This window comes from Cervus elaphus, chromosome 24 (genome assembly GCF_910594005.1).
Source record: "Cervus elaphus chromosome 24, mCerEla1.1, whole genome shotgun sequence".
Lineage (NCBI taxonomy): Eukaryota > Metazoa > Chordata > Mammalia > Artiodactyla > Cervidae > Cervus > Cervus elaphus.
The window spans coordinates 67,153,939-67,180,547 of record NC_057838.1 but is presented as its reverse complement, the minus strand read 5'-3'; the positions used below and the strand labels follow the sequence as shown (position 1 = coordinate 67,180,547).

Below are 26,609 nucleotides of genomic sequence, written 5' to 3'. Positions count from 1 at the left end.
ATGGCATAACACTAAAAAGTTCCTGTCCTCCAGCTGGAAGATGAGAGATGGGTAAATGCTTGAGTTTTCACAGGGGGGATAACAGTGAACATATGAGTCAGAAACCAAGACTCTGAAACATAACTGCAGGAAGGTATCCACACTCCGTTATCAAATGGATGCTGGGGGCAAACCTCCAATTCCTAAAAGTCAACAGAGTCCTTACGAATGCAAAATGACAGGGACTTCCCCGGTGGCGAAGCCTCTGTGCTCCCAATGAAGGGGGCCTGGGTTCGATTCCTGGTTGGGGAACTAGATACTGCAGCTAAGACCTGGTACAGTCAAAAAAAAAAAAAAAGAACAGAAGGAAAGGCTCTATAAAAAACACACACATTCATGATGACAAAATACTCTTATTTTCCCTTGGGGGTTAGTGTTTTTTTTTTTTTGGATGTGTCTGGAGTCTTGGAAGCTTGAATACACTATGTTCTCCTACAAATGGACCTTGAGAGCTTGTTTGGAGGTTCTAGCAGGTGGGTGCAGGTACTCACATATCCTTGATCAAAGAACGGTCCTCCTCAACTGGGGAAGGTTGTCCTCTTCAGCGGAACGTGCAGCTCACCTAGCCAACCAGCCAGTCAAATCAACCCTGGCAGTCAATGGGGTGACAGATGACACGGCCAGATCACCCTCACAGAAGGTGTTTTTTAATAAAAGTATTTTTATTAATTGGGCTTCCCTAGTAGTGGCTCAGTGGTAAAGAATCCATCCACCGACACAGGAGATGCAGGTTCGCGCCCTGGGTCAGGAAGATGCCCTAGAGGAGGAAATGGCAACCCACTGCAGTATTCCTGCCTGGAGAATCCCCATGGACGGAGGAGCCTGGTGACTTACAATCGACAGGGTTGCACAGAGTTGGACACAACTTAGCGACTGAACAGCAATGGTATCATTTTCTACAGGAAGAGAGCAGAAAGTCTAATCTTCCCTCAAGCAAAGCTGATACAAATTTGCTTTATATTGTTGGTAACTAAGAAGAGTTTTTTTCCAACTTCAAATCACATTTCATTATTGGAAAGTCATATACATTTAAATTTTTAGGATTGTTGTCAAATAACAATTTATTTTTTCTTAAAAAAAAAAAAGCTCTTAAAACATGTTCCAGCACATTCCGTAGCAAAGATCTACCAGTGGTACACACATTAAGAAAACACGCAGCAGGTTGGTAGTAGCTGGGCTGATTAAAACCCATACGCCTGGAAAGGTGGTTGTGCTTACTGTAGCTCTGAAGAATCAAAGTGCAAAGCGATGTATAAAAAAACAAGTCTGAAAACTTCAGAGACTCTTTAAGATAGACTTAATTTCTCGTGATTTTCCCAAAGCCAGTCATGATATTTATTTAACTTATGGTCTTCAGGGTGTACCTGGAAGAAACACAACACAGAAGACAGATGCCTTATGTAAGTTTGTCAGAAATGCATTTATTAAATTGGCTTTTTAAAGATATAGTGGTGGTGGTGGGGGTGTGTTTTCTCCGGTGGCGCAGTGGATAAGAATCCACCTGCCAATGAAGGGGACATAGGTTTGATCCCTGGTCTGGGAAGATCCCACATGCAGAGCAACTAAACCCACACACCACAACTACTGAAGTCCATGCACCCTAGAGCCTGTGCTCTATAACAAGAGAAGTTGGTGTAACGAGAAGCCCATGTACCGCAATGAAGGCTAGCACCCATTCATCGCAACCAGAGAAAGACCACACAAGGCAGTGAAGACCCAGTGCAGCCAAAAATAAGTAAGTAAAATAAAAAATTGTTAAAAAAAAAAAAAGATACGGTGGGGGAACACCGTATGATGATATACCTGAAAAATTATAATAATCTGTACCCTAACAGGATTCACAAATGTTTAGAATTCTATCTTACATCAAAGGAATCATTCACAGTTTACAAGATACTTTCCAGTTTGGAAATGATCTTCCCCAGGACTCAGTGTGTGAGGTGGTGATAACGTGAGTCAAACATTAATAGGCTATTTTTCCAGAAGGAGGTTGTAGACCCTGAGAGTTTTAAACGACCTGCTCAGGTCACAACAAAGGGTAAAGCAGGGCTGGGCTTGGCCAGACCGAGCAGCTAAACGCTTCAGGACAAGTCACAGACCAAGGGGGCAGTGTGCCAGGCTCTGAGGCAGTGCCTACTGGCGGCCAGGATGCCTCCCGGATGCCTGCAGGCTGGGCATGCTCAACAGAACAGGTAGCTGACGAAGGACCCATCGTCCATACAAACTGAGACCACCTAATCCAAACCTGCCTGCTGTCCTTCAGGGGTGGGCTTGTGACGGCGAGTACGACTGTGACATGAGGAAAACAACATCGGGCCTGGAGACGGTATGTGAATGGGGACGACAGGAACAGGCCCAGAAGAGGCATACCAATGCGGGTCACTCAGAGGCCAGGGAGTCTTCATGAACTTGGGAAAACCTCTAGACCCTCTCCTGCTGTCAATAAACCCCAAGCCACCACTACCCCTCCAGCTTGGAGTGAAATTGGTTGTGACCGTAATAGTGAGTTATGTCCAAGAAATAGTTTGAACCACCATGGTGGACTTATTTTGCCCCAGAGACAAAATGTGCTGGAGCTGGGCCTTACCTGCTTCCATTCATTGACGCAAAAAATTCGGTAGGAGTCATTGCCGTATTTGCCAATCCCGTGAAGCTCGATCGGGTACCTCCACTGCTTTGTCAGATATTCATCTGAGAACACAACACCCCACACATCAGGTTAGCTTCTAGAAAAATCCTTTCCCTAAAAAGGAGAAAGGGACGGGAAAGCATGTCTCCTAATAGCCTCAGTGGTGACTGCTTCCTTCTGAATTCCTGCAGTGCCAAGTCCTGTCGGCTCTGCTGTCTGCCATGAACTCATCTCTATTGTTTTGAGCTGGGCTAACTGGACAGAGGGAACATCCCGAGGTCAGCTGGGCTTTCTGCTTCCCTGCCTTCTTCCTCTAATCTTGCTCACACGGCCTGACCCAGCGCCGGGCAAAGATCTACCTCCTGGGTCAGTGGGAGACCGTGGTTTGGGGCAGGCGAACAATTTTCAAATGCCTTCAGAGCTTGGGCAGAAAGATCTCTATTAATGTCACAACTGAAGACATTAAAATTTAAGGTACGGCCCTCTCTTAAATAGGCACATTTTTATGTTTTCTCCTTTGGGTGTATGGGTAAAGTTACCAGAGAACTTGATAATGGTTTTCGCTCGATGATCGTAGAGACCAAGAGGTTTAAGAAGTTCTGAAACATCTCTCCAGTCTGCGGTCCTTGCTGCCTCAGCGGAAGGGTACTTCTCCAGAAACTGCCAGAGCACAGGGATGGCCATTTTGCCTGGGAAGTAAAAATAAGGATGTGATTACATGCCTCTGGATGGGTTGATTTTAGGTGCAGATACTTCCTTATCTACAAACCTCACATCAAAGTGAAGTGAAAAGTGTCTCTTGCGTCTCCATTGAGCCACCTGGGAAACCAATGTCTTCTAATCAGTGGTTTAACAAGAAAGAAAGAATGAAAACAAAAAACACTCTCTTTATGAAACGTGCCCGGGTGCCTCAGATGGTAAAGAATCTGCCTGCAAGGTGGGAGACCTGGGTTCAACCCCTGGGTCGGGAAGATCCCCTGGAGAAGCGAATGACAACCCACTCCAGTGTTCTTGCCTGGAGAATCCCATGGGCAGAGGAGCCTGGCGGGCTACTGTTTATGGAGTCGCAAAGGGTTGGACACGACTGAGCAATCAAGCATGAATGAGAAGACATTACCTAAATAAACAGCAACCACTTTCAGGGTCCATACCTAACATCATTAACCTATTTGGTTAGTTGTCCAGATTATGCTGAAACCTGGCCTTGCACGATGTCAGTGTTTAAATAATCAGATCGTCAGAGAACTAGTGTAAAAGCACATCTAACACAAACACGCCACTGACATTAAAGAAAGCATCCAATGAAAAAGAAGTGCACTTATACATGACAGAGAGATGAGGAATCTTAAGTAACTGATTTTCACTGATGACCAAAAATAATTTGGAAGCAGAAAATAAATGACAATTTGCTCCTTAATGCAAAAAAAGGCTGGTAATAGAGACACAGACATAGTACTGGAAAGCAATTATCTTTCAATTAAAAGTAAATTTAATTATTAAAAAAACAAAAAAAGCTGCTGGAGGTTATCTAGTCTAACTTTCTCACAGGTGAAAAATTTGAGGATTAAAAGGAGGCCTCACCTGAGGTAAAAATCAAACCTGAGGCCAGGCCGCCTAACCAATTCTCCTCAACACACAGTCTCTACTAAAGACAAAGATGAAAAGAATCCACAAACCTGTGGTTCGATTGAGAAATATAGTTGCAATGAGGAGCTTCCATGGATCATGAAAAAGAGTTTCCTGGACGAGATTAAAAGGTGACCGCGGAGGTGTCCACTTCTTAAAGGCCTTGCGTCGTGGGGGGCTAAGAGCTAAACAAACACACTGTATCAGAGCTGAGCACCTGAAACAGATTTAAAGTCTGGCTTTCTGATGGGAAAAGGGATACCTTCTTTGTTGTATTTGCTGGAAAAATACAGGCTTGTTTTCCTTTTTTCTATTTGTGTCCGTTGGATGGTGTCTTCTGAAAAGGAAGAGTGAACATTGTTTACAGAATCTATGGTTCAGTCTACAGAAATATTCAGGACTGCAAATAACAATACACTACTACTAAAAAGCATTTAGAATGTCCCAGGCGCTATTTAAGAACTTCACAAAAATTAACCAATTTGATCCTACTAATGACCTAGGAGCTAGGCAGGTACTATTTTATCTCCACTTTGAAGATAGGGAAATTGAGGAACAGAGAAGCTAGGTAACTTGCCCAAAGTCACACAGCTAGTAAGTATCAGAGCTGAAATTCTTTTTTTTTTTTTTATTAGCTATACTTCTTTGTTCTATTTAATTAGTGGTTAGAACTGAAATTCTAATCCAGGCAACCTGGCTCCTGAGTCCATGCGTTTAACCACTCTGTTATACTAGTTCTCTTTGATTTATGTTCAGAGTTCACTATTTTCAGAAACTGGAAATAATATAGAATATTTTAAATTATGATACTTGTACAATGTGGTCATTAAAATATTTTAAGACTAGATCATGAGTTTTTTCCCATGTCATTAACTTTTACGTGAAAAAAGCAATACTCAACACATGATTCCAATTTAGAAAAAAAGAAAAAATGATACCAAATAGAAGGAAATAAACCAAAATGATATAACGGTTGTTGTTAACTTTTCTTGTAATTTTCTGTATTTTTCAAATATTCTGCAGTGAATACTTTTATCAGGAAAACAACAAAAAAGGATACACATAAAACAGAACCTGCAGAAAAGTCCAAAGATTTGGACCTTACGGTACCGGAGGCCACTATCCATTGGGATGTTCAATTTAACAAAGACTCTTTAACCACCATTATTAGGCTTCTCAAGTTTCTAAAATCATCTCATTTAATAATCCCTAGAGCCATACCCTCTAAATTTGCATGTCAGTTAATAATACCTTGTGTTTGTCTAGCGTGAAGCCATCTTTTTCACTTCCCATTTTACTTTACAACATTCATGATGTGAAAAACAGGACTAGTAAGGGTTACTGCTTGTATTTTACAGGTGAAGACTCTTAAGGCTTAGAAATTAAGCAACTATCTGAACAACAGCGAGATTGACTATAGATTGGGATGTGTATCCATGTCTCCAGGTAATCAGTCTGGGGTTTTTTGCTATTCTAGCTTGAATAGGCAACTGCTGCTGCTGCTAAGTCACTTCAGTCGTGTCCGACTCTGTGCGACCCCATCCCTGGGATTCTCCAGGCAAGAACACTGGAGTGGGTTGCCATTTCCTTCTCCAATGCATAAAAGTGAAAAGTGAAAGTGAAGTCGCTCAGTCATGTCTGACTCTTCGCAACCCCATGGACTGCAGCCTACCAGGCTCCTCCGTCCATGGGATCTTCCAGGCAAGAGTACTGGAGTGGGGTGCCATTGCCTTCTCCGCTGAATAGGCAAAGCCCAGTGGAAAGTAAAAAGAGAACAACGGAAACTGCTCTTACTACCTACTTGCTAATTTCTTCTGCGGATTCCTATAAGTATATGCTGTCTAAGCCTTCTTATTAATAGGAGACTAAGTTCAGTTCACTTGGCAGTTTATAACTAAGACAATGGGAAAGTCTTTACTACTCCGTCAGACACTTAGTATTACCTACAGTAAACGTATCATTTCATGTTAAGAATAGACTTTATGCATGCGATGAATAGAATACTTGCATTTTAGTCACTAAAGGATGTTTTCAATATTTTATTTGCTCATTGTACTAACAATAAACCTACATAAACTTCAAGACTTTAGGATGCTCAAGGTCTTTAATGGGCAGATTTGAAGAATTTTTATGCAGTTCCTAGGTGTATGTGGTCATCTTCTATTTAAGGCAGAGAAACTCCAGGCAGAGCAAAGACATAATAAAACCATGAGGAGGACTAAGAGAAGGAACCAAGTCTAACCACCTGCTCTACGGGTCTGTCCCACGCTGTCTCCCCATAGGACTTTAAGTAAAATTACTATTCTTCTTTAAAGGAGTTATTCATTATATCATAATGGCATAATGAATAACTAAGAGAGGGCTGCTCAAAGGTCTCCTTTTCATCTCCTATTCACTGAAGTATCATTAAGGCAAAACTGCTAAGCTCTGAACTCTGTATCAAGAGCATATTACAAATAATAGATGAACTATGTGATTAGTTTTGAATTATTTAGAGCTCTAAAGCATTTTAGAATAGCATTACAACAGAAAATAAAAATGATTGTGATACATGCAAAATTATGATACATGCAAAATTAAACTGGAAGTCACATATCAGTAATAAGTAACAAGAGAAGATAGTGGCTAATCTCAAACAGTTTATGTCTAAAAGGAGTCTTCCTCAGACCTCACAAGGGAAGCCTTTTCTTCCCCTCCAACGTTCTAAGATTACTGGCTGGACAAAAGGGAAGAAGGGAGAGAACTGTTGACGAGAGTCCCAGGTGTAGTACTAGGGAGCCACGGTAGCAACTGTCTGTGGCACAACTGTCCTCTGCTGGGGTCATCAAGGTGGCAGCCCACCACTCCTTCTCTGCCATGCCAAAGGGCTTAAACACCAGTCAGACAAAGCACTAGGACCAACTGGTGGGGTGTATCTGATAACACGGCTCAAGAACTTCATTCTATTCCCACATCCTAACTGGCTACAGGCAGGAAGTGCAAACTCCTCCGCGCATTTAACAGCACTTTAGCGCACTGAATACCTTGGGATACTTTCGCAGACGTAGGGCTTTTCTCTGTTTGTGAGCTGTCCTCTGTTTCAGAGCCACCTTCCGAAACGTCCATATGCAAATGCTCCTTCCTCTCTCCAGCTTCTACTCTGGTTCTTATTTCCTCAGATTCTAAAACGGTGTCCTCACACTTATTGTTGGGTTCTGCTTCTTTGGCCGAACATAATTTGCTTACGATGCCAGAAGAGATCTGTTCAACATTTGGTTCCAAACACGACGATTTTTTTTTACCAAGCCTCTCCTCTTCAGTGGTCACACTGAGGGCCTGGTCGCTGGCTCTGGCATCAGAGATGCAAGTACCCTCAGGGTGACTTTCCCGCGCAGCAGGTTCACTCTGAGACTCCCCGTTACTTTGGACAGGATCTGGAAGACTCTCACAGCACCTTGTTTTCTTAGTTTGAATCTCTTTCAAAACAGTCACCTTTCTTTTGGACTTTCTAACCTTTCTGGAGGCAATATCATGAACACCCTCATCCTCTTTCAAGTTAGGTAGTTCTCCACTATCCTGCAATTCCAAACTAGCACTTGGCAGGGGAGATGCATCTTTTTTCCACCTGCTTCGTGTCCTGAGGTTCCGGTTTGAACCGTTACTTTGGTTTTGCAGTTGGGATGTCAGAGCTGCTGTGTTTCGGTCTTTACATCCTGATTTGATGCTCCTTTCAGGACGTACACTAAAATCAAAGTCTTCTGGCTTAACAGTAGTCTCTCCACTTTGGTGAAGATAATTAACAAGTGAACTTTTGGATCTGAACTTCTGTCCCTGTGGGCTAGAAAATGATATTAAAGAACACTTACTGCTAGTAAATAAAAGTGATTTTTAAAAAGAACTGGGTCACGTTTCAGATTTTTTTTTAGTAATCTCCAAATTTTGCCATGGACATTTGCTATTTAAAATAAAAAACTGCTAAAATGGTGCTTTTAAATAGCTTCCTCTTTGATAATAAAATACAATTTTACAAATATAATTCAAGCGCAGTCTTACCAGTAACCATTCAAGGTAGGAGAAAAGGTTAAGTATTTGTCCCCAGCTCACTGGCTATAACTAACCAGTGACAATGAAGGAACAAAATCCATGATGGTTTTATGCTAAAGACAGAAAAAAGTCAAAATTTCTGCTATGCTTCCCTACCATCCGTCTAGACAAAATTATTGGCTGCACTGTCTTTACGACCTTGCATGCTCACCTGATGAAATATATGTCGTATTTGCCTGCTGTTTTCCCAGATAACCTTTGCTTCACAACTCTTTCCCATCCGCACGATACAGACTTTCGGCACTCTGTCACTGCATTCCCACCAGATTGAGCAGAAGCAATAGGCTCTTGTAGCGGGGGATTACAATCACTGCTGCTTTTCATCCCCATTTGTTTTTCATCCTCTCCCACTCTCTCTGACCCCAGAGCAACATCTTCCTCCCTGAAAAAAAAAACAAAAAACAAAGGGCAAGTGATTAGCTCATTTAAAATTAATTTGATTCTGCTTATTCAGTTTCAGTCAGTGACAGAAAAGGAACTACATGGACTATGGGAGAGGTTAGAGTCAGTATGGATCAGTCACGCTATGAGAGTATCTTCCTATTTCTCAACACCTTCCTGTCCTCCAATATGGATTAAAAAGGGTTGGAAATCACTGCACAATGAAAAACTCAAGCACTTTGCTAGAAAAAAAATTTTTTTTGTTAATCATTGAATAGCGCCATTATAGAGGTTTCTGGTGACACTTGGCATAAATTGAAACATATGAACCAAGAGCCAAGTTTTTAACCTGGGGATACACAGAAAGGCTTAAAAGAGTTAGTGAGACAGCCTCTTTCACCCTCCCCCCCAAATAAGTGAGGTAAAATTTTTAATATATGTGCGTTTTGGGGGTGGTGGGAAAGTATCTATTACCTTCATCAGAAGTTGTAGCCCTCAAAAAGGTAAAGAACTTCTGATATAGAATTTTCAAATTCTCATTCATTCTTGATCTGATAACCTTGTTAAGGTAGGTAGGATAAGGATTACTCTCATTTTATTGATAAAACTGAGTGACAGGAAGATTGTTACTTGCAGAAAAGATTCCAGAACCCACGTCTACTTAAATCTTGGTCTAATACTTCTGTTCCTGTACTACTGTCGAAAAACTTCAGTAGAGGGTATCCTAATCATTCAATCATACATTTTCAAAGTTGGATGAGTGTCTAGAGATGTCTGTCTAACCGACTTCTTTTCTACAAACAGGGAAACTAAGCATGAATCAGTGATTAACTAGGATTAGAATAAAGGTGTTCCGATGCAATTTGGGGTTAATTTGTGGAATATGGGTGGATCTTGAGAAATTTCACCGTTCAGTTTTGGTGAAAAGGAAACTGAATCCTGGTGGAAACAGCACAAACTTTAAAATCAACAGAATGGATTTAAATACCAGCTTTTCCATTTACTACCTGTGTGATCCAAGAGCAAGTTACTTAACCTCTCAAAGTCTGTTTATCTACCTGTAAAAAGGAGGTGATACCTCTTTTAAGGTAGTTCTGAAGATTATATTTGGGGGGGGGGGTTAGGTAAGTCATCTTAGCCTCACCCCGCACATACACAAGTACTCAAACAATGACTGCAGCTTCCTGTGTTACTTTCTCACAGTATCCATTTCTGGGGCGCTGCTGGCTGCTTAACACATCTCCTCCAAGGTCTTCCTCGGATCCTCAAGATGACTGATGATGACTGATGATCCTCCAGTCAGATGACTGACTGACTCCCAGGCAGTCATCTCCTTGCACCAGAAAACCGCCCAGCTCCCTCGTCCAGCCTCTGCTTGCAGGAATTAACTCTGCCGGCCTCCAAGGCTCCACACCCCCTAGCTGAGAAAGGCCCAGCCACCTTCTACTCCCCCCTCCCCCCGCCCCATTCTCATTTTACAGGTGGTGAAGCAGAGGCCCGAAAGGGGACAATGACTTGCCGGAGGTCACACAGCCGGTCTGGGACTAGGCGCTCACAGTCGACGACCGAGGGGGCAGTTCCGCAGTCCCCCAGGCTCGGACTCTCCATCCCAGACGTGCCCCTCAAGCGGGCTCCGGCGGCAGCAACAGGCCAAGAGGGTGCGTCGCTCTGGGAGTGCAGCGGAGTAAGAAGTGAAAACCTCTTCAGTTCGGAGCACTAGGCTGGAATCAACAGATGAGCGCAGTGAAAGCCTGTCTGATTCCTCTGCAGCTTTCCGGCCGCCCCCTCGACCGCAGCCACCATTTCTGCGGCTCAGCCAATCAAATCCTTCGTCGAGGAAGACGCACCGTTCCGACCAATCGCGGGCGCCTCTAGGTTCCCGTTCCAGCGTTCCAGCTCTTTTAGACATGCGCACTCGAAACCCCGTCGCGCGCGCAGCTCACTGCGCATGTGCGTTGCCGGGGTAACGCAGGTAGACAAAGTGGCTGGCCGAGTGAGGCCTGTTGCTGAGGTGGGGAGGAGGGGCCCGAGGCTTCAGGGAAGCCGCGATGAGGGCCGTGTTGACGTGGAGAGATAAAGTCGAGCAGTGGTGAGGAGTGGGACATTCCGGGAGGAGCGGGAGGCCGAGGGCCAGAGGGATGGCGGGCGCCTTGGCGTGAATCCCGGTGGTTGCCAAGGGCAACGGGCCTGTGGCCCGGGCTGAGGACACTGAGCCCCGGGTCTGGACGACTCCAAGGTAGCCCTCCCACCATTTTGCAGATGGAGAAGCTGAGGCCTGGAGTGGGAGCGAGGGGATGTACCACGTATGAGGTAGCGGCCTTTAGAGGCGGCTTCACAAGTCCTCACAATCGGATCTTGTCGTTGTCTTACTCAAAAATCCATCCAGGGCTCCTCGGTGTTTTTCCAACTTGACAACTTTTTGCCACATCCACGTGTTGCCTATACTCTTGTTTGTTTTCTCTCAAAATTGTCTGACTTATTTTTCTTTAAATATGGTTTTACATTCTACAGGGAAGCGTTATTACTCAGTATGTGAAAACCAGTAGCAATTGCTTTAAATGTAAAATGACTAGGACTTAAGGCAGGGAGAAACAAAAGGGGGTTAACAAATTGTACTTAGATACTGTTGCTAGAGAACCTTTGAGCCTCAGGGGTACTGTCTTTAAAGCCGGAGATTTAGCAAGTGTGGGCAGAGAGGTGCTTGAGATGAATAGCCTCAAACCAAGACTTTGTCCTGTGTCTTGTTAGAAGGTTTGAAACAGTCTCTAAAGAGAATGACTTTCTCACTTTATGATTCATCATTGTTTAATGTCTTGTTCCATTTTTATCACCTAAATTCGTCGTTTTATCACCTAAACCATCGTTGAGCGGTTCTGTGAAGACCTACAAGACCTTCTACAACTAACACCCAAAAAAGATATCATTTTCATTACAGGGGACTGGAATGCAAAAGTAGGAAGTCAAGCGAGACCTGGAGTAACAGGCAAATTTGCTCTTGGAGTACAAAATGAAGCAGGTCAAAGGATAACAGAGTTTTGTCAAGAGAATGTACTGGTCATAACAAACACCCTCTTCCAACAACACAAGAGAAGACTCTACACATGAACATCACCAGATGGTCAACACCGAAATCAGATTGATTATATTCTTTGCAACCAAGGATGTAGAAGCTCTGTACAGTCAGCAAAAACAAGACTGGGAGCTGACTGTGGCTCAGATCATGAACTCCTTATTGCCAAATTCAAACTGAAATTGAAGAAAGTAGGGAAAAACCACTAGACCATTCAGGTATGACCTAAATCAAATCCCTTACTGTTATACAGTAGAGGCGACAAAGAGATTCAAGGGTTTAGATCTGATAGAGTGCCTGAAGAACTATGGATGGAGGTTCATGACGTTGTACAGGAGGCAGTGATCAAGACCATCCCCAAGAAAAAGAAATGCCAAAAGGCAGAATGGTTGTCTGAGGAGGGCTTACAAATAGCTGAGAAAAGAAGAGAAGCTAAAGGCAAAGGAGAAAAGGAAAGATATACCCATCTGAATGCAGAGGTTCAAAGAATAGCACCGAGAGATAAGAAAGCCTTCCTCAGTGATTAATGCAAAGAAATAGAGGAAAACAATAGAATGGAAAAGACTAGCGATCTCTTCAAGAAAACCAGAGATACCAAGGGTACATTTCATGCAAAGATGGGCACAATTAAGGACAGAAATGGTATGGACCTAACAGAAGCAAAAGATATTAAGAAGAGGTGGCAAGAATACACAGAAGAACTGTACAAAAAAGATCTTCATGACCCAGATAACCACGATGGTGTGTTCACTCACCTAGAGCCAGACATCCTGGGATGTGAAGTCAAGTGGGCCTTACGAAGCATCAGAATGAACAAAGCTAGTGGAGGTGATGGAATTCCAGTTGAGCTATTTCAAGTCCTAAAAGGTGATGCTGTGAAAGTGCTGTATTCCATATGCCAGCAAATTTGGAAAACTCAGCAGTGACCACAGGACTGGAAAAGGTCAGTTTTCGTTCCAATCCCAAAGAAAGGCAATGCCAAAGAATGTTCAAACTACTGCACAGTTGTACTCATCTCACACGCTAGCAAAGTAATGCTCAAAATTCTCCAAGCCAGTCTTCAACAGTACGTGAACCATGAACTTCCAGATGTTCAAGCTGGATTAGGAAAGGCAGAGGAACCAGAGATCAAATTGCCAACATCCGTTGGATTATCAAAAAAGCATGAGAGTTCCAGAAAAACATCTATTTCTGCTTTATTGACTATGCCAAGGCCTTTGACTGTGTGGATCACAACAAAACGTGGAAAATTCTTCAAGAGATGGGAATAGCAGACCACCTTACCTGCCTCCTGAAAATCTGTATGTAGGTCAAGAAGCAACGGTTACAACTGGACGTGGAACAACAGACTGGTTCCAAATTGGGAAAGGAGTACGTCAAGGCTGTATATTGTCACCCTGCTTATTTAATTTATATGCAGAGTACATCAGGCAAAATGCCAGACTGGATGAAACACGATCTGGAATCAAGATTGCTGGGAGAAGTATCAATAACCTCAGATATGCAGATGACACCACCCTTATGGCAGAAAGTGAAGAAGAACTAAAGAGCCTCTTGATGAAAGTGAAAGAGGAGAGTGAAAAAGCTGGCTTAAAACTCAGCGTTCAGAAAACTAAGATCATGGCATCCAGTCCGAGCACTTCATGGCAAATAAATGGGGAAACAGTGTAAACGGTGAGAGATTTTATTTTTTGGGCTCCAAAATCACTGTAGTCAGTGTAGCCATGAAATTAAAAGATACTTGCTCCTTGGAAGAAAAGCTATGACCAACCTAGACAGCATATTAAAAAGCAGAGACACTACTTTGCCAACAAAAGTCCGTCTAGTCAAATCTATGGTTTTTCCACTAGTCACATGTGGATGTGAGAATTGGACTATAAAGAAAACTGAGCGCCAAAGAATTGATGCTTCTGAACCGTGGTGTTGGAGAAGACTCTTGAGCGTCCCTTGGACTCCAAGGAGATCCAATCAGTCCATCCTAAAGGAAATCAGTCCTGAATATTCATTGGAAGGACTGATGCTGAAGCTGAAACTCCAATACTTTGGCTACCTGATGTGAAGAACTGAATCACTGGTAAAGACCCTGATGCTGGGAGGGATTGGGGGCAGGAGGAGACGGGGATGACAGAGGATGAGATGGTTTGGATGACATCACCGACTCGATGGACATGTGTTTGAGTAAACTCCGGGAGTTTGTAACGGACAGGGAGGCCTGGCGTGCTGCGACTCATGGGGTCACAAAGAGTCGGACACGACTGAGTGACTGAACTGAACTGAACTGATTCTTTTCTGTACTGCTCTTTTCTTGAAACATATAGCCCTTCCACTGTATCTTTCACTTCTTTTTAAGAGATTTGGAGAAAAAAAAAAAGATCTGAGTAAAAAAAAATTTTTTTTAACTTATCTTTTAACTCTTATAAAAGTGCTCACAGCACAGGCTGCTGATAGCTAGCAGCTGAGCACTGGATTTGAATTCCGGCTCTAACTGCATTGAGTGCTTGCCCAGTCCACTCAGTAGCTGTTTATTTTCAAGCAGGTTAGTTAATTTCTTTTTACCTGTCTTCTCATTTGTGAAACAGATATAGGGTTGTTATGAAAATTAAGGAAGTTAACATGTGTAAAACATTTAAACTGTGCTTTGCACACATGTAAATAAATGTGCTTAATAAATATCCGTCACTGTTTTTAAAGTATTGAGAGCACACATGTAAATAAATGTGCCTAATAAATATCAGTCACTGTTTTTAAAGTATTGAGAGCAGCCAAAATTTGTTAAAATTGATAGCAACTCAGGAGAGTGGAAGGAGGGATAGCACAGACTCTAGAGTCAGATCTGAGTTAAAATTCTGGCCCTTTCACTTCCTGACTGTGTGACACTGGGTAAGATACTTGACCTCCCTGAGCTGTGGTGTCCTCAAGTGAAAGTGAAAGTTGCTCAGTTGTGTCCAGCTCTTTGCGACCCCATGGACTGTAGCCCATCAGGCTCCTCTGTCCATGGGATTCTCCAGACAAGAACACTGGAGTGGGTTGCCATTTCCTTCTCCAGGGGATCTTCCCAACCCAGGGATCAAACCTGGGTGTCCTGCATTGCAGGCAGATTCTTTTCCACTAGCACCACCTGTAATTGAGTAGTAATTCTTACCTCACAGAATTGTGAGGGCGACATAAAATGATGCATTTGAAGAGATAAACATGAGGTATCTCTCTCTTTTTTTTTTCATTTATTTTTATTAGTTGGAGGCTAATTACTTACAATATTGTAGTGGTTTTTGCCATACATTGGCATGAATCAGCCATGGATTTACATGTGTTCCACATCCCAATCCCCCCTCCCACCTCCCTCCCCATCCCATCCCTCTGGGTCTTCCCAGTGCACCAGCCCTGAGCACTTGTCTCATGCATCCAACCTGGGCTGGTGATCTGTTTCACCCTTGATAGTATACTTGTTTCAATGCTATTCTCTCAGAACATCCCACCCTCGCCTTCTCCCACAGAGTCCCAGAGTCTGTTCTGTACACCTATGTCTCTTTTTCTGTTTTGCATATAGGGTTATCGTTACCATCTTTTTAAATTCCATATATATGCGTTAGTATACTGTATTGGGAACATGAGGTATCTCTATGGTAAATGCTCTTAAGTAGTTACCAGAGAGTTTTTTTTGTGTTTTTGGCCACACCTGAGGCTTGTGGGATCTTAGTTCCCTATGCTTAGTCCCTCAGTCGTGTCTGACTCTTTGCGATCCTTTGGACTGTAGCCCTCCAGGCTCCTCTGTCCATGGGGTTTTCCAGGCAAGTATACTGGAGTGGGGATTTTCCCAACCCCGGGATTGAATCTGTGTCTCCTGCATTGCAGGTGGATTCTTTACCGGCTGAAGCTAGTTCCCTGTTTGCTGTTCCAGTCACTAAGTCGTACCTGACTCTTGGCGATCCCATGGACTGCAGCATGCCCGGCTTCCCTGTCCTTCACTGTCTTTTGGAGTTTACGTAAACTCATGTCCTTTGATTCGGTGATGCCATCCAGCCATCTCATCCTCTGTTGCCCGATTCTCCTCCTGCCCTTAATCTTTTCCTGATCAGGGATCAAGCCCATGCCCTTGGCAATGAAATCTGGTCTTAACCCTGGTCCACTGGGGAATTCCCCACGGTGTCTAGTTTTGGATCACTCACAGGTACCAGGTTAATTTACCCCATGCTTAGGTTTCACAGGAGGCTGTCAGGCCGTGCTGTCTGACACATTCTTCTTGGGTCACTGGAACTAATAAAATCATCTGCCTGGGGGCATTTGAGAATCTTTGTAGTATGGCTCCAGTCTGTTTTCTCCAGCCTTATCACTTGCTTCTTGTTGCCCTGCACATAGCCACATGTTTCAGTCAAATTAGGTTATTTGGATGTTTGCTGTTCACACCGTCCTGTCTTTGGTTTTCTCTGCCTGAAATGCGCTTTCTCTGTCTCCCCCTGCCTGTCTCGAAAGCCCTACCTTTTTCACAGATTGTGTTCTTCATGAAGCTTTTTCTGATCCTCTCTGAATCAGTACACTCTGTCTTCCTGCTTGGAATCCTACAACATATGCTTTAATGTATCTCCTAAAGCCTTTATCACAGTATTATTCTATACTCCAACCAATCTAAGAGGTCACTGTTTGTAAAATATTATTTTCTGTTTGATTTAAGAGAGCAAAGTATGCTGCCAACTAAACTGACACATTATCAGTTATAAGACACATCCCAGCATCAGAAGTGTTAAAATGTGAAAAAAAATGTGTGCTTTAGACTTGATGACATGTGGTTCTCTGTGAGTGTGTCTCAGCCTCACCTTCCTACAAGGGTGGTCATTTCATGACGGCAGGGAGGGACTGATTTTGTCATCTTGTAGCTGCTAGTTCTTAACATGGAAGAGGCACTTGATAAATGTTGGATTAATTGGAGGAAGTAATGATATTTTAGTAAATGTCCTGTGGATTTTCTGGCTCTCACATACTCATTTGTGTAGCCTTTATGGTTTCATGATGAGATAGTGCCCCCCACTGTTGACCCTTTGAATCGAGTCTGGCGTCTGGCTTCTGGACAAGTGCTAAGTGGGATACAGTCCTAGCTGCCAAGTGAATTGTGATGGAAGGTGTGGTGATTGAATGGAATTTGCAACCAAACGCAATTCTTAGCTATTATTTTTCTTCCTCCTACACAAGCGGTGCTTCATAATGGACATAACATTTGCTTTCCTGGCCATTAGCCGACCTCATCATTTTGGCTCCTAATTGTCCTTTTGTCTTGTCTTGTCTCCTGTTTAGTGTGTATGACCTCGCGTTCAAGCCCGATGGAACCCAACTGATTTTGGCTGCAGGAAACAGATTACTGGTGGGATTTTGTCTGAGTTTCCTTTTTAAGTGCTTTTTTTCCCCTCTCCCTCGTGTAAGTGCTCTGAAATTTGACCCGGTTTTTAAGATAAAAAAGGCAAGGGCGGAAAAACCAGTCATTACTTTTTAATAGGGAAGGAAATGGGCTATTTAAAACAGGTAGGTAAACTGTCTATCAGCTAGGAACCTGTGAACAATACCTCCTTTGGAGTCATTAATCTTTCCCTTTCTACCGTGAGACACCCATGAATGAGTTGAAAAATAATTAATCAAAATGCCTTTGAAATGGAGCTGTTGTCAGTTCACATTTTTGTCGCCCTGAAAAAATTCAAGCAACAGGACTGAAGGGGCTCCCTCCATGAAAAGCCAGACGGCCTAGGCCCTTCTAAAGAGTTCCATATGGATGTTGTCCTATTTTTCATATTTTCAAAGAGTATAAGCTCCCACTGGAAGCTGTCCCAGTGTATAAAAGTCGTTTTCAGAGAACACTTGAGTTTGACCTGAGAACCTTTGCCTTCTGCCCCTTCCTCCTGCATTAGCCTGCTTCCTCTCGCTCTGGCATCTCTAGATGTGCAGACGGCTTGCTTTCCACTGTCCGCTGGGAAACCACATAATCTTAAAGCCCTGAGTCAGTTGTTCCACAGACTTCTTCTCTCCAGGGTAAACAGTCCAAATCCTTTTAGGTTTTTCCAATAGGTTATATTCTCCAACACGGATCCTTTCTGGAGGGTCTTGCCTTTATTTCTCAGATGGTGTGTTTTTTTCAATCTCCACAAAATTTATAGATGTCACACAGCTGTAAAATTCTACGTCCACATTACAGCTGGGTTTTACAACACTCCTTCCCACTTACAGACCCAGAGTCCAGGTCTGTGACTCTCAGACTCTTGGTAGCAAGTGTGAGATGCCTCTCTGTGATGTCGCAGGAGGCACAGGGTCGCACTGGCGTTTAATCCTGCTTGCGCTGGGCTCTTAGTGCTGGCTTTCTCTGGGAGGGTCTAGCTTGAATGGTCGTAGATCCAGATTCACACAGGGGAGTGAACTTTGCAGGGAAGTTTCACGGACCGAACTTTGGTTTCCCGAGCATTAATGGTACATTCCTAGCCACACAACACGCGGAATCGTGGCCTCTACTTCTTGGGTTTCTCAACTTTCACAGTTAGTCTGGTTTCTCGGTGTAGTTTTTGCTTGGTACAAACTGAGAATATTGACACTTTTTGTTATGAAAATAAAAATAGCAGCAACGACCTGCAGGAATTCTGACCCTTGGATGCCATGTGGGTAATCTGTAGTTTGGTCTCTTCTTTGCCAGGTTTATGATACATCTGATGGCACCTTGCTTCAGCCCCTAAAGGGACACAAGGACACCGTATACTGTGTGGCATATGCGAAGGACGGTAAGAGGCCGCTCGGCGTTAGTCTCTGTCGTGGCCTCACGGTCGCTTGTCTCTCTCCTTGGCTGTGCCCACATCATGTTTAGTGAGCTCGAGCACCGCGTCCAGTTACAGAAGACAGTCAGCCTCTTAGACTTCAGTCGTTCAGCTTAATTCAGTCATTTAAGTGTTTATTGAAGCCTGTCTGTGTGCCAAGTATTGTTCTAGCTGCTTGAGATACTTCAGAGACCAAAGCAAAGAGCCCTGCCCTTGTGAGACTCATGTCTATGTTGGGGGAGGCGGGGGAGAGAGTATGAGGAAAGACATACAATGAATGTACTAAATAAGTAGATTAAACAGTACACTGGAAGGTGGTGAGTGTGGGGAAGAAGATACAGGGCAGAATAAGAGGGCTTGAGAGTGCTGGGCGGGTCAGGGCGCTGGGTTCAGTATGGGGCAGGGTAGTCAGGATGGCTTGTTGAGATGGGGACCAGTAAGCCAAGATTGGAGGTGGGGAGCTAGGGAAGTGAGGACAGCTGGTACTAGGGGGAGGAGAGCTCCTCGTAGAGGGAACGGCTGTTGCAGAGGTCCTCCGGTGGGTGTGCCTTCCTGGGGCTGGGACAGAGAGGCGGTGGGGAGCAGTAGGGGACGAGGGCAGAGAGGGAACAGGCGTGCTGGCTGGTTAATGTGGGCTGCCATAGGATTTTGATCCTCACTGAAAATGGGGAACCATTTCTCTGAGCAGAGGAGAAATCTGATCTGATTTCTGTTTTAAATACTGGGAGCAGCCTGCAGGGGGTGAGGGTGGAGGCAGAAAGACAAGTGAAGAATCGTCATCTGGGCAGATTTTATCACACTGGTGATGGCGGCTCAGATCCCTATAGAAGCAGAGCAGGTGGTGAGGAGTGGATAGAGCTGGGAGGTAGAAGCAGTAGGATTGGCTGAGGAGTCGGGGTGACTCCCAGGTTTTTGACTCGAGGGACTAAAAGGATGGAGTTGCCCTCTGCTGAGATGAGGAAGGCTGCAACTTAGAGTGAAAGGTCAGGAGTTCAGTTTCGGACACGCTGAATTTGAAGAAAGTTGATGCTGTAGAGAGGGGGGAGGGAATTGCTGGAGCACTGCGTTGAGTGAGGGGAGGAGAGGGGACCCAGGGCAGAGGTGGCATGGCGGGGAGCTGGGGGCGTCGCTGCAGATCCTGGAGCAGAGGCCATGGAGTTCGGTCCCATCCTTTCAGTGAGGCAGGAAGCAGCAACATCTGAGAGCGAGGATGGGGAAGGAGGTGTCTGAGAGTTTAGGGCAGAGGAAGAAAGTCGGTCACCACCTGCCCAAGGGGCTGAGTAAATGGCCCCAGGAGGTGTCGTGAGACCCCAGCTCCATGAAAGGCCCACCCGAAGCTGGTGACCGTGGATTGAAAGTGAACTCAGCGGTGTGATGATGTCTTTTTCTCCATCACTTAGAGCTGTGTGGATACGGGAGGGGCAGAGCAAGTGGAGAGGGGGGTTTTACCAGAGTGGTAGGTTTACGGGCTCCTCTTGAAGATGAAGTACGAGGGCAGGGGCAGAGGATGTATGCAAAAGAGTGATTATCTACATTGACCTTGAACTGTTGCTGAGTCATAGGGGAGAGAGGACCACAGGACTGAGGGGCAATGGAGAGGGAGGTTTTAATGGAGTTGAAGGGTCATTGGAATTAGGGCACCAGGTGGGGTGAGGAAGTAGAGAGGTGGTCCTCACACCAGCTGCGTGAAACTGATGCGGAGGGTTAAAGTAAATCCATGCTTCCCCAGCTGGGCGTCTGGGGGAGGAACATGGGCTTTGGGATGAGACAGTTCCAGCCCAGAAGCTCTGTGAGTTAGAGGTGGTGGTTGACTCTCTGAGTCTCACCTTCCTCCTGTGTCACGTGGACCTAGGATTAGAGACGGGCCTCTCTGAGCGCTGCTGGGAGGGAGCAGGACCAGGGGCGCAGGGCGCGGATGGACCATGATCACTCAGGTGCCAGGGTTTTCACTTCCTTTAGATGACGGACCTCTTTGAGAATCTGATGAAAGCTACAGACCCCTCTCTAGAAAAATGCACATACTGCATGTATACGTGCCATTTCACGCACCCAGCGTTAGCCTGACCTAGTCCATCCTCTTCACGTTAGACCTGCATAATGACCGAGCGAAGTCACGTGAGTTTCTGTCACATGACAACAGGTTAGCGGCAGAGACAGTGCTGGCTCTTGCCTGGTAGTCAGGTGTGCTGTCCCATGGTAGTCCTGTTTTTTTATATGCCAAGTTCTCAGTGATAACAGGGAGTGACCTGTGAGGTCTCAGAATTTATAAGTCTAGGGCCTCTGGCCTGCGGCACCATGACGGCCCTTGGGGATGTCAGAGCAAACTCTGCGGTCAGGGGCATTTGTCAGCGTTTTGCAAAGTCCTGCCATACGTGTCATCTCACTTGATCTCCCAGTAGCCTCTGAAGCAGGCAGGGAAGGGGTGAGAAGATAGGCTTGGAGCCATTACACTCCACTGTTCTTGCCTGGAGAATCCCATGGACAGAGGAGCCTGGCAGGCCATGGTCCACACACCACAAAGGGTCGGACACGACTGAAGCGACTTAGCGCGTCACAGGAGACTTGGCAGGGCCGGGCCTGACCTGGTCCTCTGGCTGCGGAGCCCGCCTTCCCCGTGCCTCACGCCGCCCCTCGGAACACTTGGGTAGTGATAACAGTCCCTCCCCCTTGGATCTAGAAGTAAAGATACACTGAATTATGGTTTTACTCTTTAAAATATGATGATTTCGCTTGTTTCTGGTTTCTCCCTTAAGTTTACTAAATACTTAATAAGCAGCCATGATACACAGGTGTGTAAGAACTAGTTTTATTTCCTCAAGGAAAGCAATACAAGATGATGTGAGGAAGTAATAGTGATAATAGTAGCTGATTTTGTTCAGCATCGATCCCAGGCCAGGCCCAGTCCTAAGCACTGTAATCTCATTGCCTCCTCACAACAGCCGAGGGGTAAACACTGTTGTTGCTTCCGCTTTTCCGATGAGGAAGCGAGGGCCTGGAGATGCTCAGTGGCTCCTGCCAGGTCCTGCAGCTGGCGGGTGACGTCAGGGGGAATTCCCGCTCAGACTGAGCCCAGAGCCCACTCTCTCCCTCCCCTGCTGCCTGCCGGGGTGGGGGAGCAGTGACAGGAAGAAGAGACAAGAGCCGCTTCTCTGACTTAGTATTTGTAGCGGTGCCACCCAGTCAAAGTGTGAGAGCGAAAGCCTCACCTGGCCCTCATTTGCTTGAAGCCTTTCCTTGGGACAGAGAGCAGGGTCTTAATGTGGCCCCGAAGCCCCAGGAGATCCCTCCACCACCCACCTCGCCCTTTGCCCATGATGTTCCAGGCTGGCTGCTCTCAGCCTGCCAGATGTGCAGTGTTTTCCTGCCTCAGGGTCTTTGCACATCTGTTTGACCCATATGGATGGGCCTTTCTGCTCTCTTTGCACCTGGCTAGGCTTTGGTCAACCTTCAGGTCTTTTGTTTGTTTTTCCTAATAATTATATTTATTTATTTTTGCCTGTGCCGGGTCTTTGTTGCCCTTTGGGCTTAGTTGCCCTGTGGCGTGTGAGATCTTCCCAGATCATGGATCGAACCCAGGTCTCCTGCATTGGCAGGCGGGTTCTTATCCAGTGAACCATCAGGGAAGCCCTCAGCCTCCACGTCTTAATGAATGATCCCATTCTCAGAGAAGCCTCCATCACCGAAATGAGGTCCCCATGTATTCTCTTTCATAGAGCTGCTTTTTTTTCTCTCCACATTGTGTTTGAATTGGATTAATTTAACTTAATGCCTGCTTTGCCCACCAGACAAACTCTATGAAGGTAGGGATCACGTATGCTTGAATCATGACTTAATTCTGAGTGTAGGACGTGATGCTGGCTTGCGACAGGCTCTCCATACATCTCCGTTAGTGCCAGACAGAACTGGAAATGAGCTCAAACTTCCTGACTCCAAAGTGCTGCCACCCAGCACTGATAAGAAGGGTTGCAGAAGCAACTGATACTTCCTAGGGACCTTAAAGAAGCAGCTTTCTAAGAAATACTGTCTGCAAAATGCCAGCCTAAAGAAATGTGAAATTTATTTTCTTTTTAAAAACGCTTTCAGGCAAACGCTTTGCTTCTGGATCGGCCGACAAAAGCGTTATAATCTGGACGTCAAAATTGGAAGGCATTCTCAAGTACACGTAAGTGATGGTTTAGGGGCACGGTATTATTACTTGGCCTCTTACTGAGCAACTGAAGCACAAACCCCTTAGAAAAGAGATCAGGAAGGACTTTTTTCCTTGGGATTGAAGTTCAGTTGTGGGGCTGTGTGCTGAGAAGGTTGGGGAGTGAGTTAGTGAGGGAGCAGTCTTGAGCTCTGCTGGCCCGGCCGGCACTGGGTGGTGCTTCTGTGTAGCTCAGTTCAGTTAGTCTGACGTTGCACATTCTACCCCACCCTCTGGCCCCCTCCAGTGTCCCCACCTCAGGGAAGGACCCCACATCCACCCAGGGTGGCCAGCCCGAAACTTGGGCTCCGTGTGCTCCAGGCCGCTCTCTGTGCCGAGGTTCTGCTCATCCTCTGCAGATCTCAGACGTGGCTTCTTCTGAGAAGCCTTCCCTGCCCCTCTAGCCTCCGTCGGGTCTCCTTCATGGCGTTTCTCACAGCTGCACTTTTATTTTGGGGGGTGGGGTTCGTGCTGGGTGGCATGCTGGATCTTAGTTCCCCGACCAGGGATCCAGCCCGGGCCCCCTGCAGTGGAAGCGTGGAGTCCTAACCACTGGACCGCCAGGCGAGTCCCTCACAGCTGTAGTTTTACACTTACCCTGATGACTGATCGATTCCTCCCATCAGCCTGGAGGCTCCATGGGGGCAGACACTGCCTGTGTTTTGTTCACCATGTGTCTCTGGTGCCCGGTGCCTTGCCTGGCCCATTGTAGGTACTTGACAAGTGATGGTTTTCCTTTGAATTGTGGTGAAATACACATAACGTGCAGTTTGCCATCCTGAGCATTTTTAGGTGTGCTGGTCAGTGGTGCTAACTAAGTACATCCGTGTTGTTGTGCACTGAACCTCCGGGCTTCTCTGCATCTCGCAAAACTGAGACTCCTCACCTAAAAGCAACCACCTCCATCCCCCTTCCCCAGCCCTGGGCACCGCAGTTCTACTCTCTGTGAATTTGACTCCTCTGGGTACCTCATATGCGTGGAATCCTACGGTATTTGTCCTTCTGTGACTGGTTCATTTCACCGAGCCTAATGTCCTCCAGGTTTATCCGTGCTGTAGCATGTGTCAGAATCCCCGTACATTTTAATGCTGAACAACACCCTAGTGTGTCTACAGACCATATTTTGTTTATCCATTCATCTGTTGCTGATGGGCCTTTGGGTTGCTTCCACCTCTTGGCTGGTTGGAATAATGCTGCTATGAACATGGGTGTACAGATCAACATTTGAATGAGTGAATAAATGAATGAAGTAGGTCACGAGTGGAGTAGACCTGAAGGTGAGGCGTCACGCGTGGGACACGGCTCCCTCAGCCTTCACGGTCATCTCAGGTGTTTCCAGGTCTTGGTCTATGACAGTATCTTCATTGTACCTGCATCCTGTGTCAGTGAATGTATTTCCAGGCCTGCACAGAGCATAAGAGGAATGGCCATTCACACGGTGCTTCCAGTGCGCCTGGCGAGGGGCTTCCCGTCATTCTCTTACCAGCTGACACCCCAGAGCCGTTCAGCGCGTTTATCTTGGAGGAGGTGGCCGGCCTGGGGGGTGGGTAACGTGTAGAGAGGAAGATGGTGGCTGAGAGGCACCCGAGGAGGGGGGCGTCCACCCCCGTGCTTTTCCCTGGCCGCTGGCAGCAGGGCTCCCGGGGCGGAGCAGAGAGGCTGTCTGTGGGCCCGTCGTTACGGCCTGCTGCTGGAGCCGCTGCAGCGTTTGTGGTCTGCCGTGTAATCATCTGCAGCTGTTTACTTCCAGGCACAATGACTCCATCCAGTGTGTCTCCTACAACCCCATCACCCACCAGCTGGCATCCTGTTCCTCCAGCGACATCGGTAGGTGCTGGTTCCCAGCGTCTCGTCCTGGAATGACTGGAAATTGGGAAAAAGTGCTGGAATCCATCCAGAATGTGGTGACGAGTCAGTGCGCCTTCTTCTCCCTTCAGTGGCTGAGGGGAGGCTGAGACTTGTCTTTAAAATTGTGTAGAAACCAAAGGAGTGAATGAGGCCATTGAGTCTGGTCAGAAATGGGTGGGTAAGATGGCAATTTGGGAGAAGGCCCTGGGAAGGGAGGTGGGGAGAGGAACGGGAGAGCCCTGGCGTGATTGGCGTTGCTGCCTCTGAGAGGGGACAGTTCAGTTGTCCCCACCTCTGTGTCCCCCAGCATCCGTGTGCAGCGCATCCCCCTTTACTCGTTTCGTGGTTGTGGCTGTCCTCCCCGAGGAGCACACCCGCCCCGCACACGGCACTGGTGGGGTCCCGGCATAGAGCAGAGGCCGGGAGAGTGGGTGGAGGCTTGCAGGTTCAAGGTCCAGTCTGGCTTTCAGTTCGTCAGTTCTGTTTTCCTTGCTGGGAGATAGTGTGTACACAGAGCAGCCATCACTGAAGTCAGGGAACAAGAGATCTGACTCCTCTGTTTCCCTTCCTGACCTAAAGTGAACATGTTCTTTCCGTCCACTGATAGAGTTCAGAGGTTCAAAAGAGAGGATGGGATTGAAAGCACGTTATGTACATAAAAGGGGAAGGGACTGTCATTAATGAAAAATTTAGCACTTTCTCCATGTGAGGCACTGGTTTGGGTGCTTACTTTTGGGGTGAAAAAGACGGTAGAAATCCTGCCCTCAAAGAGCTTGTGGTCGGGGGCAGGTAGGGAGGTCGAATTTGTAAAAATACACTATGAAGTAATAATATTTGTTGAGCGTTTGTGACGTGGTGGGCGCTGAGGGTGTGTATGTGTGCTCAGTTGCTGAGTCATGTCTGACGGTTTGCCACCCCATGGAGTGTAGCTTGCCAGGCTCCTCTGTCCACGGGATTGTCCAGGCAAGAAAACGGGAGTGGGTTGCCTTTTCCTCCTCCAGGGGATCTTCCCGACCCAGGGATCAAACTTGCATCTCTTACATCTCTGACGCTGGCAGGCAGATTCTTTACCACTGAGCCTCCAGGGAAGGCCAGTAGGCACCGTGCCAAGGGTTAAATGAATCCCTCTGTGAGCTCCGTGGCAACCCTGAGGTCAGGTAGCATTCTCATCCTTGCTGTGCCGATGAAACAGAGCTGGGGCTCAGGGTGGTCCAGTGACGTGCCTGAGGTGGCCCCGCTGGTAAGGGATGGACCCAGGCCATGTGATTGCATCTAGCGCCTGCTCTGGACAGCACTCCCGAGAGGCCCCAGAGGGAGGGTGCGGTGAGGGGAGACGGCTGGAGCACAGGCGGAAATGCCGGAGGAGGCCTTCCAGTGCCGGAGACCAGGGAGGCAAATTGCTGGATGTTGCATCTTGCTCTGCAAATGTATTTCTGCCCTAGATTTTCCTTCTTGGCCATGCTTCGTGGCCCAGACCCAGAGCAGAGTTTGGTGCTGTTGCCCAGACATAGACCTGTTGTGCGGCACTGAGTCAGTGGCAGGAGGGAGCAAGTCCAAGGCAACCAGCATGTGGGGACAGGGCACGGCCCGGAAAGCCTAGGAGCAGAGGCTGGGTTTTTAGGAGGCATCATTCCTTACTTTGACCTCTAAGTTGTATCCTGGTTACAGTGTAATAACTATGAAAGTTACCGTTTCTTTGAGTTAAAGGTTGGCTAGAAATTCACCAATGTCTCTTCCTCTCTTTTTTTCTTTTGAAGTAGTTATAGACTCACAGTGAGTTGCAGTAATTGTAGACTCACAGTGAGCTGCAGTAATTGTAGACTCACAGTGAGCTGCAGAGATAGTAGAGAGGTCTCAGGTACCCCCCTTCCTCCTCTCTCCGCTGTGGACACGTCTCATGTAACTGTCGTACAAGATCATGATCAGGAGGCTGGCCTGGCACAGTCTGTGTGTATAGATGAGTCA

General features: G+C 46.2%; 2 protein-coding genes across 5 annotated transcripts in view; one reads left to right on the top strand and one right to left on the bottom strand.

Moving 5' to 3' along the window:
• Positions 1-921: 921 nt before the first annotated feature.
• On the bottom strand, positions 922-10,585 carry MBD4 (methyl-CpG binding domain 4, DNA glycosylase). The gene is made up of 8 exons (XM_043885678.1): positions 10,278-10,585; positions 8,529-8,759; positions 7,318-8,111; positions 4,557-4,631; positions 4,345-4,479; positions 3,208-3,357; positions 2,627-2,730; positions 922-1,403 (listed from the first exon to the last, which is right to left on the bottom strand). Exons 1-8 carry the CDS (start codon positions 10,364-10,366, stop codon positions 1,326-1,328), a joined length of 1,656 nt encoding a protein of 551 aa, XP_043741613.1. The 5' UTR covers positions 10,367-10,585; the 3' UTR covers positions 922-1,325.
• A 112-nt stretch (positions 10,586-10,697) lies between these two features.
• Positions 10,698-26,609, top strand: part of IFT122 (intraflagellar transport 122) — a 65,386-nt gene continuing 49,474 nt past the window's right edge. For 2 of the 4 annotated variants that reach the window (XM_043885676.1, XM_043885675.1), the window contains exons 1-5: positions 10,698-10,847; positions 17,115-17,181; positions 18,493-18,577; positions 22,694-22,772; positions 24,547-24,623. In XM_043885676.1, coding sequence (XP_043741611.1) covers positions 10,807-10,847; positions 17,115-17,181; positions 18,493-18,577; positions 22,694-22,772; positions 24,547-24,623 — 349 coding nt within the window. In that variant the 5' untranslated portion in view covers positions 10,698-10,806. The remainder of the gene's footprint in view (positions 10,848-17,114; positions 17,182-18,492; positions 18,578-22,693; positions 22,773-24,546; positions 24,624-26,609) is intronic. The other 2 variants (XM_043885674.1, XM_043885673.1) reach the window with 1 other exon arrangement.

Coding starts and splice junctions, on each gene's coding strand:
- MBD4 (XM_043885678.1), bottom strand. CDS start 10,366: ATGGAGAGTCCGAGCCTGGGGGACTGCGGAACTGCCCCCTCGGTCGTC. Junction 4,480..4,556: donor CAGCAAATACAACAAAGAAG/GTATCCCTTTTC, acceptor GTGTTTGTTTAG/CTCTTAGCCCCCCACGACGC. Junction 2,731..3,207: donor AACCATTATCAAGTTCTCTG/GTAACTTTACCC, acceptor TTGTGTTCTCAG/ATGAATATCTGACAAAGCAG.